Below are 12,426 nucleotides of genomic sequence, written 5' to 3' on the forward strand. Positions count from 1 at the left end.
AACTAACACTGAAATATAAAAGCAAATAAAAATAAATTAATACTATAATAGTTTATAAATAATTCGGTCACATTTTAGATTAGGGTCAAATTCTCACTATTAATAACTAACTATTATCTATGATTTTTTGCTTCAATAATCTCCTAATTACTGCTTATTAATAGTTAGTAAGGTAGTTGTTAAGTTTAGGTACTGGCTAGGACTTATGGTCATTGCAGAATAAGGCATTGATACATGCTTTATAAGTACTAATAAATAGCCAATATCCTAGTAATATGCATGCTAATAAGGTTAGGTTAGCATGCACTAGTTAATAGTGAGAAATGGACCCTAAACTAAAGTGTAACGAATAATTCTAAAATAACACTGATTATATTATATTTCTATATAATATTAATTAACATATCACATAAATGATTACTAATACTATTATTACTATGACTACTACTACTAGTACTAGTACTATTATTATTATATTGTAGATTATTTCACAAATTTAGAAAAAAAACTATTTAATGTTATAGTAGGGCTAGAACTAAACCTCAGTCTGAAAATATATGTCCAAGAGAAGGATCGAGCACCACTGATTAAAAAACCTTGAACCTGCTTAAGTACATCCTTTAGCTAGTCATAATAAATGTGGACACCCAACAAGACTTATGTTCAAGAATGTAACCCCACAGGCCACCCGGATGTCACAAAATGGATGCTGAGCCAAAGCAAGTTTATCTTCATAGAGCTTAATGGTGAGGCACAGATAAACGGCAATGGAAAAAAGCACCATTGCACTGTGTCCGAAGCAGACAGCATTAACATACATCAGGATTAAATGGAGCAGTGCAAGACTAGGCTAATTATAATGATTAATATAGATGCAGTAAAATGAACTAGTGCACATTAGTCCTCAAATCAGACACTTTAGGAGACTGATTATAGCTGATAGTACATGGTTTGTGAGCTCTCTAGGGCTACGTTCAGACTGTAGGCAAAAGTGGCCCAAATGTTTTTGCGCAACACTGTGAACAGCACAAACCACATGGAATCTGATCTTTTCGATTCTGATTTGAGCCACTTCCATACGTGGTCCTAAACCAGATTCAAGTCTGATGGTTTGAGTGCGACCTCAGTCTGAACAGTCACATCGGACTTTTACGTCACTTTAGATCAACATTCGTCACAATTCTGCACTGCTGATTTTTCATACCGGTGGTTGTTTAGTAGGGCTGGGTAAAAAATATCGATTTCTCGATTTTAATCGATTCTCATTTTTATGAAACGATATCGATTCTTAAATCCCAAGAATCGATTAGTCATCCTGTTTTCAGTTGATGACTGGAACATTGTAACGCACATCCCATTCAATAAATCGCAATAATCTTTGTGCTTTGTTATTATTGATATGAAACAAAGTCTCAGATTTCAAATTACGTCCATTTTCTTACGAAATTCAAAAACATAAATACCGTTTTGGCGCTGTGGCGTGAGATCGCTCTGGCTCAGCTCAGCTCAAGAGAAGCAGCAGCGCGGAGCGGACATGACTTTCTCTTCCGCCTTAATAACACCAGTTACAGCGCGAAATAAACATGAATGAGCATCTGAAAGTGTGTTAAAAGATAGAGTACAACTTATCGAAGTCCGTATCATGTCACATGGAATCGCTCAATCAGTGTTTTAACCGTGGAAAGACGTTTGTAAACAATGTCATGTAACGTCACATTTACCTCAGAAAAACCATATCCAGTGACCATAAACTCATTAGTCAGCTAGAAAAATTAACTCTAGAGAGGAGCATTTTGTTAAACTATGCACCATATTACATATTCATTATAATTTTTAATGTTCTTAAATATTTAATGCATGTTTGAATAAATCTGGAAAGTTTTTTTTATGACAGCCACCATTTAAATTTTTATATAATTTCATATAACTTTATTATTATAAAAATAAATAAAAGTGTATTTTAAGTGTTTGTATATAAATCAGTTCATTTTTACCTTCAATATTATAGTAGGCTAATGAAAGTCTATAGGCTACAACTGACTCCCTTAGTTTACAATAATAGTTAAGAGATTTGTTTTCCTTGAGAAAATTTGCAATGTATTGTACCTGATATCCAAAATAATCAATATTGAATTGAATTGTAATCGAATCGAATTGCAAGCTTGTGAATCGAAATCGAATCGAATTGTGAAATTTGTGTCAATACCCAGCCCTATTGTTTAGTCAGTGGAAGGACAGTGAGCTATTATACTCCTAAGTATTACGGTGACAGCTCTATACAATCAATCCTTGAGGAAAAAACGTACAAGAAAAACTTTGCTTTCATTCTCCTCATCGTTCTTCAGTGGCACACCACTTTATAAATGCAGTGTGAACATAGCCAGGTTACTTAGGAGGATTGATACATACCATTGGGCCACGTCGTCCCTGTTTAATATGAGACAGGTCCGGTGAGGGCCCAATGGGCCCCATGTCTCCTCTGGGACCAGGCAAACCTGGTGGCCCCATCTGTCCTGGGGGGCCAGGGAAACCTTTGGGTCCTGGGCTCCCTGAGAGAAACATAAGAAGTGACAGGTTTAAAGAAGAAAGGCATTATGCAAAAAAACATGAATGGAGACAAAAACACTAAATAACTGTCACCCGCCTTTTTGAGCATAGACACAGAAATGCAATTTCTAAACTTAAATGTTTGTAATAAGTGAATGCTTTGGAATAAAGACCTGAGGTTGGTCTATTTAAAAAAAAAAATTAAAGAGCAAAAATGTTATAGAAGTTAAGATTTACTGTATAGCAAACGTACTGTACTAAACATTTTTTTATTTTATACAAAATATTTATGACAAGTTTTACTCTAAAATTGCTATAAAATCAAAGCCATATGTCTAACTACTGTAAGTTGTGTTCCAAATTTAATGTTGGCATCACAAAACTTGTACCAAAACTAGCCACCAGGTGACACCTACATGCCATTGAATTTTTTTTAATGCATTCTCCTGAACATATTAATACATTTCTGTCACAACATCACTTCTATCACAAAACAGTCACCAAATATGGAATATTTAGTCTCAGACCTTTCCAATGATATGTGTTTAGTCAAGATTAGAAAAAGTTGATTATAAAATAGTTAAAATACATTTTGTAATATGAAACATGACACCGCCTAGAGGGAGGAGCCCACTAAAAGGGTTTAAAGTACCGTTTTCATGCTAACGCAATGCCAATCCAAAATTTAAAAATGGTTTACACAGGATGAATTCTGAGTGTATACGCGAGCAGGGTAACAAAGCTCACCTGAAGGCCCAGGCGTCCCTGGAGGACCAGGTAAAAACGAGTGTGTCATCATCATCTTTTCATTGGTCATCTGCTTATTGACCTCTGTGTTGCTTGGCAACAAGGCAATCTGAGGAAAGGAGAGTTAAACAAAACAGCTCATCCAGGGTCTTGCTGTTTCTTGCATTACAGGACTAGATAAGACCGAACAGAAACACGACATGCACTAGCTTTTTGGTTCTGAAGCTCAACAGAACCAAAAATGCAAGACTTGCAGTTAGTTTTACAGAAAAGAAACCCATAAATGACAATAAAAGTTATTATTTGCTCGCTCTCATGCTGATCCAAACCCAAAATGTGGTTATTTCTTTTCTGCGAAAAAACCCCCAAAAACCCCCAACTTCAATAAACATTCTTTTTCATGTTTTTTGAAAGTAGTCTCTTATGCTCACCAAGGCTGCATTTATTTGATAAAAAAATAAAGTAAAAACAGTTGTTTTCTATTTGAATATATTTTAAAATGTAATTTACTCCTGTAATGCAAAGCTGAATTTTCAGCATCATTACTCCAGTCTTCAGTGTCGCATGATCCTTCAGAAATCATTCTAATATGCTGATTAAAATTTTTGCGGAAACAATGATACCATTCAAACATTTGTGGTAAGATTAAAAAAAAAGAGAGAAATTAATACTTTTAGTCAATCTTTTATTAATTCAAGGATGCAGTAAATTGACCAAAAGTGTCAGTGAAGACAGTTATAATGTTACAAAAGGTTTCTATTTAATATATTTAATAAATGCAAATAAATGCTGTTCATTGAACTTTCTATTCATAAAAGAGTCCTGAAATAAAGTATCACCATTTCCACAAAAAATATTACAATATTACTGTTTTTACTGTATTTTGAATGAAATAAATACAGCCTTGGTGAGCATAAGAGACTTCTTTCAAAAACATTCAAAAACCATAATGATCCCAAACCTTTGACAGGTACTGTACATCATCTGACAGGAGGGAGTGGCTAAAATATGTGATATATGATATGATAATTATAATTGAAAACAAAGTAACATGAGCATGTAATCTGATCTATAAACTGTAACATCTGTGTACATGCCATTTACAAAAACAGGAAATCCCTGAATTATTCAGGTTGGTGCATGGACTGAGATCAGTGCCTGTCTTTTACAAGCGTTCTTTGTGGAGTATTTCACTTCAAAGAACTAGAAGTATCCATTACCTGCTAACCTCTGAGCTCTGGACACCAGTGCACTCACACACACACACACACACACACACACACACACGCACAGACGCACACACAGACCTTTGAGGTCTCGCCACACACAGCAGATACAGCCCTAGGCCAAGCGCATAAATCTGCGCAAGTGTCTGTGTTCAGCCCTTTGCAAGCAATTTAAATCTCATTTGTCATTGTTTCTGGTTTTGATTTGTGTCGGGTTCCTCAGCCTGCACATATTTCAATTCTGAGTGCCAATATCAACCACTTATGATGCCGTGAGAGATTATGTGCCGTGAAGAACAGTCTGTAGATTGTATTTGAAATAAAACACTACAATTCTAATTTAAAACCCAGTGAATATTGCAGTCTGCTGCCTAAATAGTAAGCTACCTTCTAAGGCACCATCCTAACCGTCATGTAAACTCATAAAGTTGGTAATCACACAATATTTTGAACAGGAAAAGTACATTTTGAATTTGACTTTAAATATATTTTAATGATACCATTCAGTATTAAATTACACACAGATTTTTTTAATGTTTAATCTTGAAAGAAGTCTTTTTTGCTCACCAAAGCTGCATTTATTTAATCAAAAATACAATATTAGCAGTAATATTGTGAAATATTATTCAATTTAAAATAATTGTTTTCTTTTTTTATATATTTTAAAATATAATTTATTACTGTGATGGCAAAGCTGAATTTTCAGCATCATTACTCCAGTCTTCAGTGTCACATGATCCTTCAGAAATCATTCTTATATGCTGATTTGCTGCTCAAGAAACATTTCTTATAATTATCATTGTTGATAACAGTTATTTAAAAAATAAGAATGTTTTCACATCACCTTCTCATAGAACCAAACCTTTTGCCTCACTCTTACCAGTTCAACACGTTTTTTACTCAGTCTTTTCCCTCACAGTCTGTTGGACCACACACACAAAAGCTATATATCAAGCTGTGACCATGAGGGTGCTGAGTAGATTTGTTGACAGTCTCGCTCTGACTGCAGAACACTGACTCTGCGCCCTCAGCCCGTCTAAACCGCATCACTGCGTTCAACATGATTTACTAGCCTGCAGCAAGGACAGACATAAGTCACACTACCAGATCGCTCAGCCATTTGGGCCATGTTTTAGCGCTTTTTATTTCGCCTATAAAGTCGCCAACACATCCCTGAAGACCTGTATAACCTGACTCTGACTTGCTCGTGAAATGTAGGCAGGTAGGTTGTCGTTGGGTCGGCTTAAGTCTACGGATTAGGACATGCATATAAAAAGAAATCTGCTGCTTGTTTTAATGAATAAGCCCTGCAGGTGAAACTGGAATAGTGTACCTTCTGTTTGAGTTGGAGAACAGTCATCTTCATCTGATGGAAGTCTTCACATGTGGCCGAACACGTTCCCTCTTTCATGACGTTGTCTGACTTCTCAAACAGCGGAGCTGTAAAGAGACAACATGCATGTGGAATTTAAGGAAGGTTGTTGGACAAAACCAAAATAAATTGCAACAAGCTCAGTAAAAAGAATCCATCCATGATGGCAGACGAGTTGAGGGAACTGTTGATTTTCAATACACATATTTCATGAGATAAAAAAATTCTCATTGAAAGCAATTCAAGCTCCTAAAAAATGTACTATTTTACCCTTTTTTTGTGCATGTATTTTTATACTTAGAGCATTGCACCATTAGCTTAGCAATCTGCTAACACCAACTTTTAATGAAATCAACTGTCAAGCCTTGTGAAAAAGAAGTAGACTTAAGCATACTTTCGAAAAAAGAGTATTTATGTAAATAATCTACTTTAAAAGAATATACTAGTGCAAACTGAATGTAACTGTTTTAGCACTTATTGCATGTTAAAAAATAAGTTAAAATGTATTATAGTTTACATTTACAGTATATTAAATGGAATTAGTTGAACTTAAGAGTGCTTTTTTGATCCACTTAAGCAGGCCTTTATATGTAAATTCATAATTACTTCTATTGTCTTTGGAATATGGTAAAAGTGTACTGCCAATTGTGCTGAAAAGCTTTTATGGTAAACTAAAATATACTTTAATGTAATTTCTATAGAAACTTGTCTATTTGTAATTATTATATTTGTATAGTATTATTATATTTGTATATTATATTCATATAAGTTACAATTTAGTACATTTAAAATGTATTTATAGTATAATCAACTACTTTACATGTGCTTTTGTATGTTAGTCAACAATAAAATAAGTGTACTTCTTTAAAGCATGGCAACAGATTATTAAAGCAATGATTTAAAATGTACTTTAAAGTAAAACTATTAATTCTACATTATAAAAGTGCTTACCGTAAGTGTGTTATGAAACAGTCAGGAAACACTACTCTAAGTAAGTATACTTAAGTGGCCTTTTAAACTTTTACAGTTACAGCACGTACACCTGTTGTCTATGTAGAGTGTTCTAAATCAATAACTTATGAGATTCCATTTCAGTCAGTAAGATCTTATGAAGGCAGTAGACAACAAGGTAGCTCACTAGCTTTAGGGGCAGATCAAATGTTGCCATCAAACTGTGCCATAAACTTACAACAAAGATCTTAAAGTCCCCCTGTGGTGAAAATCAAGCTTTTAATGTTGTTTTATGTTTAAGAGGTGTTTTTAATATGCTTTAAGACAAACCATGTGCAAATTCATCAGTCAACACCATTGCCAAGTGTTTTCTCCTTAAAACTGCAGTGAACCAAAGACAGTCTCAAAAACGCGGTTTGAAATCGCTGGTGTTTCTGACATTACAAACTACCTTGTAACCAGTCACGTCAATGAGTGGATCTCTGAGCTGGAGTGAGTGAATGGAGGCGGGACTAATTTGAATTTCATAGAACCACGTATACTAAATGAGGCAAGGGGGTTACAATCAAGCTATTTTAAGGCATGAATAATTTTTTTCAAGGAAAAAGCATTTAAATATGTCAGTTTGGTGATCAAAGATGAGTTTTAAGGGATACAAATATTGACTACTGGGGAATTTTAAGTCTTATGCAAGGTCATAACAGAGGCTCACTCTGTACAGGCATCATCAGAATAGTACTAGTTCAGGCCATTCCTGCCAAACATCCACTGAGTTATATCACAATCTCCAACAGCTTAGTTTGACTCATAGCTGATAACCTCATCTGATCCACACACTGTAATCTCAGTGTTCTGGAATTCTCCGAATTCTTTTTTGTACATCTGGGTTGTTGCATCCCTGAATGCCCCAAAAGGTCATCCTGTTTTGCACTCAAACTGACCCAAAAGAGAGGAAACAGCACACAGGAAACTCTGACAGACTGACACGCTCCACAAGAGAGCCAAAAAGATAGATGGACAGAGGAGAGGAGAAGAGGAAGTGATTGATGCTAATGCTAACCGCTAGCTGGTGTCCAAAGTCATTAACCGCAATGGGTCAGTGGACTTCCTGCAGGGAGGCAGGAAGCAATGTCTTATAAATATGTCAAACCAGAAGAGGCTGCAGAATGGATTTTTTGTAAATAGTGAGGTGATTAAGAGTTAAGCCATATCTGACATGAACTTATGATGTTCTTGGTATGCAACCAAAGCCAGGTACAAGGAACATGTTGCACACATGAAAGTTCCAAGTTAAATATGTCCCTATGACATTATTCAGATACAAAGGAAACATAAAAAATTTAGCATCCACCCTTTCCACGTGGCTTATTTTCTTCAAATCTCTGCTTGCATTTGCATTGCTACAATAAGACCTTAAAGTTTAATGATGCATCAATGACCAGTCGGAGCATTTTACAGACCGCACTCACTCCTTTCCACCCCTGTGTGATAGAGAGATCTGTGCATGGATAGTCAGGCCCAGACAGGAAAACGAATATCTCTGCTTCTTCGTGTTCAATTTAAAACCTCACACAGCAGCGGTTTGCCTTTTCCGTGCTCCATTTCTGTTGTTTGTTGGAAATGCATTGGCGAATCAAAGCAGAACTGTGAGGTTTGCAAAAGCAGCTTCCAACTGGAAAGTGGCTCTCAAACTGAACAAAAATCTCACAGAAAAACTTTGGAAATGAACTACAATCCCACAAAGTATGGCAAATCCTTTAATCAAATTAACCAAGATGATTCAACATAAAACTACTGACAATACAAATAACTTAAAAATAAGCATACAAATATGCTAAATTCAAAGGTTATTAGAACATTATTTGACTGCCAAGTTGATTTATCTTCACAAGCGAAAAACAACTTCTTTGGACCTTGCTTCAGGATTACAGTACTTAATTTGGGCAATTAATCATTTTTATTTAAGGCCGAAAGGAGGGGGTCAGTGAACAGTGTTGGACCATTAATACATTTAACAAATGGGTACAAAAAAAGTGTGATAAACACTAAAGTACAGAAGAAAAGTAGAAAGACAAATTCCAAAAGAGAGAGCAAGGAAACTAATAGAATAAAGATCTTTGCTGAGAAAGACAACCAAAGATCCAGAGCATACACTCACCTCTCTCGCCCTTGGTGCATGTTTTCCCATCATCCTCTAAGTAGAAGCCTCTCTCGCACTCACACTGGTAGCTGCCGGGGGTGTTCACACAGATCTGTGAGCACACCGTCTCGTTATTGTTGGCACATTCATCAATGTCTGACGCAAGAACAGAGAGTGAAAGTGTGAGGGACGGAAAGTTGGCAAAGCACAAAAGATGTGATATTCGCTCCTCAGGCACTATAAGGAGCGCTTCTGTGATATCAGCCGGAGAAACAAAATTTGACTCCCATCAAATCAACACTTCAGCAGTCAGGGAGGTCAGACCCTTTAAGAAACACTCATGTTGATATTAAAGAAACATCGAGAAATCAAGCCCCATGAACTAAAAACAACCTATAGAGGGTGCTAACATCTTCATACGGTTAAATGTATTCCAGATCAAGCAAGTCAAATTTCTAAACATCTTAATCAAATTACAAGTTTAAAGTCTTCTTTTGAAAAACAAATTTTACTGCAGCACAGAAACGGTTCTATATAGAACTTGGAATGGATCGTTCATATCATAGGATCACAATTTTGTTTTAATTGATTTTTAATTGTAATTAAATTTAATGAATGAAATGGCAAGTAAACATACTTTATCACTAGAAGAAAATGAAATAACCCTAGGGTTCTATATAGAACCCCAATTTAACCTTTTTGTTCTAAGAGAGTGATATTAGGGTTCATGGGTGTCAAAATAAATTAAAATGACAAACCTTTTGAATTTTTTTAAAGAAGATGCCATATTATTATTATTATTATTATTATATTTATTTATTACAATTTTACAGTTTAAGAATAAAATAAAATAAAAATGAAATAAAATGGGTACATGTACATTAGAGTCTCAAAAACATATAAAAGGAACAGGAACACATGCAAATGCAAAGTTTAATGAGAAATTTTAATGGTAAAAATCTAATAAAAATAAAACTAAGGGCCAGATTTATAAAGAGTTTGCGCCAGCGCAAGCCCTATTTTGGCGTAAAAAACTACTGTCAGGATTTACTAAAGACACACAGTGAAAAATTAGCACTGAAAAGGCGTGGACAGGGTTATTTTTGCAGCTGACCTTATTGCATATGCATTTGTAGGAGTTTCCCTTTCAGATGCAAAATTTATGGGAGGAGAGTATTTAAATGAATCATGCAAGGTGATTTACTAAGGCTTGCTCTACTAAATTTACTGGTATTTGCGCCATTGCCCAAAAAAAAACATATCTTAAACCAGACTTTAATTCGCGTAGCTCTTGGTAGATTGCATTGGTCATATGGAAATGCTCTGGCTGCATCTATGTTCTTTAATTTGCTCGTCATCAGTAGATCCAGGCCCGTCGCGACAAGGCAAGCAAACCAAGCAATTGCTTGGGGCCCCGAGCTGGCCTGGGGCCCCAAGACAACGACTGGTTAAGAATAAAATGCAACGACAAACTGTGAGCGCCCCTTTGATAGTCAATGCAGTAAAGTGCAATGACACTGTTATCGGGATCCCCCTCAAGGGGGCCCCCCTCAGTAGTCGCTGACTGCAGCCAGCCAACCACGCGTCTCTGCTGCCGGCAAAATACAAAACCTCCTCGGCAGTCATCATGAAGCGGAATTATGCAAGTAAAACAAGATAGTAAGTGATAAATTACACTGGATAAAATAGCTCTATTTGTCTTGTACAAATGGTGTAATTTTGCAGCAGGTAGGCCAGCAAAAATATGTTTATGTTAGCTGTCTGCCTGACGGCAAATGCTGCTTGTAACGAACAGTTAGTGCAACTTTTTTTTCGAACGGACGGAATATGGTTACAACTGTAATATGTTTTTTTTTAACGGGATAAGGAAGACGCAGATCTGTTCCAGAATCACTGTTTATCGTATTTAATGACATGACATTGCTATAGCTTTGTAATAGGTTTTGATGAAAGTGACATAGATAGCATGCCATAGCCTACTAACTATTCCACCGTGATAATCTATTTACCAAATGGGGGTTAGGAAAACCACACAATAAATTCTGTGCATCAAACATTAGCTTGGGATGTTTTTAAGCATTGGTAGTTGTGAAAGCAGCTGCATCCATTCCCTTCTAATATCAAAATATGGAAATGCTAACATATCTTTTTGGTAACACTTTATAATAACCATCATTAATAGATGGTAAATTGTTATTTAATATTTAGTTAATTGTCATTTAACTGTTAGCAAACAGTCTTTTTACTTAATAAATACTTTGTAACCCATCTATAAACATTATTTAACCAGAAAGAAGCAGAGGAACATGATTTTTTCATAGCTTATCTTAATGTGCTAGTGTCGGGATATACAGTAGTGACAGTTTATGCAAATATGACATTATTTTTATAAGTTACCAATGGATCTTGAACAGTTACTTCAAGGTTACTGCAAGTGTTCAATTGTTGAAAATGTTAAAATTTTATGCCTAGTATATGCAACAGCATTATTTGCACTGTAAACATTTTTTATTTATATAATAAATAAAATTATATATTTATAATTAATTAATTATAATTATAGGGGGGGGGGGGCTTTTGGGGGGGCCTCCATGTCCATTTTGCTTGGGGCCCCCAAATTCCTTCAAACGGCCCTGAGTAGATCACAAGCTGAACTTTCCACTAACATTGGCACTTTTTTGGAATTGCGCTCTCACACTATTTTGCCATGTTTAGTTAATCTGGCCCTAAAATGGCTATATGTACATTAGAGTCTCAATAAAAAAATAATATATATATATTTTTTTCTTGTTATGATTGATGCATTCACAACTTTGCAGCATTTGCAGTGTAAAAACTGTGAATTGTTTTCTGGAACATTTCAGTTATTACCAAACTCTACCACTCTCTGTATTTGAATATACTTGAAGTACACTTTTATCAATATATTCATATAAATAGGAGTAAAATCTTACCCAGGCAGTATGGTTTCTCACGGTTTCTATGTCGTTCCCGGTCATAGCGGTACCCAGAGTAACAGGTGCACACCACACGGCCAAAATGATCGGTACACTGCTGTTCACATGGAGCGCCGGCACACACATCATAGTCTGCATATACAAACACACCCACAAACAAACAAATATAAACACACCAAGAGAGGAAAGTACAGGATTACAAACATAAATCCTAGCTATAAAACAAAAAACACAATATCGTTGTAATTTCCAGAAAATCGTATGCAAATGTGCTACTTCAAATCTTTTCCCTTCAGAATTTTAATTTAACAGTACAAACAAAACACTGTGGTCTAGGAAGCCAGTACTGCAAGTTTCAGCCCAAGAATTCTCGCATCTTTTCCTTATTCCACAATTTATCCTTGAAGAGCCAAATCCATCTCAGTCACAGCATGAAGTGCCGTGTGAGTCAGGGAAATGTGTGTCCATTCTCAACCGGTCCTTTAT

At 35.6% G+C, this 12,426-nt stretch overlaps 1 protein-coding gene across 1 annotated transcript in view; it reads right to left on the reverse strand.

Annotated features, from left to right (window-relative positions):
- The window catches only part of ccbe1 (collagen and calcium binding EGF domains 1), a 58,709-nt gene that overhangs the window by 9,920 nt on the left and 36,363 nt on the right, over positions 1-12,426 (reverse strand). Inside the window, exons 4-8 of the mRNA XM_084136736.1 lie at positions 11,938-12,072; positions 9,002-9,139; positions 5,854-5,960; positions 3,295-3,403; positions 2,410-2,549 (exon numbers count right to left, since the gene is read on the reverse strand). Of these exons, the coding sequence (XP_083992862.1) occupies positions 2,410-2,549; positions 3,295-3,403; positions 5,854-5,960; positions 9,002-9,139; positions 11,938-12,072 (629 nt within the window). The remainder of the gene's footprint in view (positions 1-2,409; positions 2,550-3,294; positions 3,404-5,853; positions 5,961-9,001; positions 9,140-11,937; positions 12,073-12,426) is intronic.

This window comes from Abramis brama, assembly GCF_963993115.1.
Source record: "Abramis brama genome assembly, chromosome: 15".
Classification (NCBI taxonomy): domain Eukaryota; kingdom Metazoa; phylum Chordata; class Actinopteri; order Cypriniformes; family Leuciscidae; genus Abramis; species Abramis brama.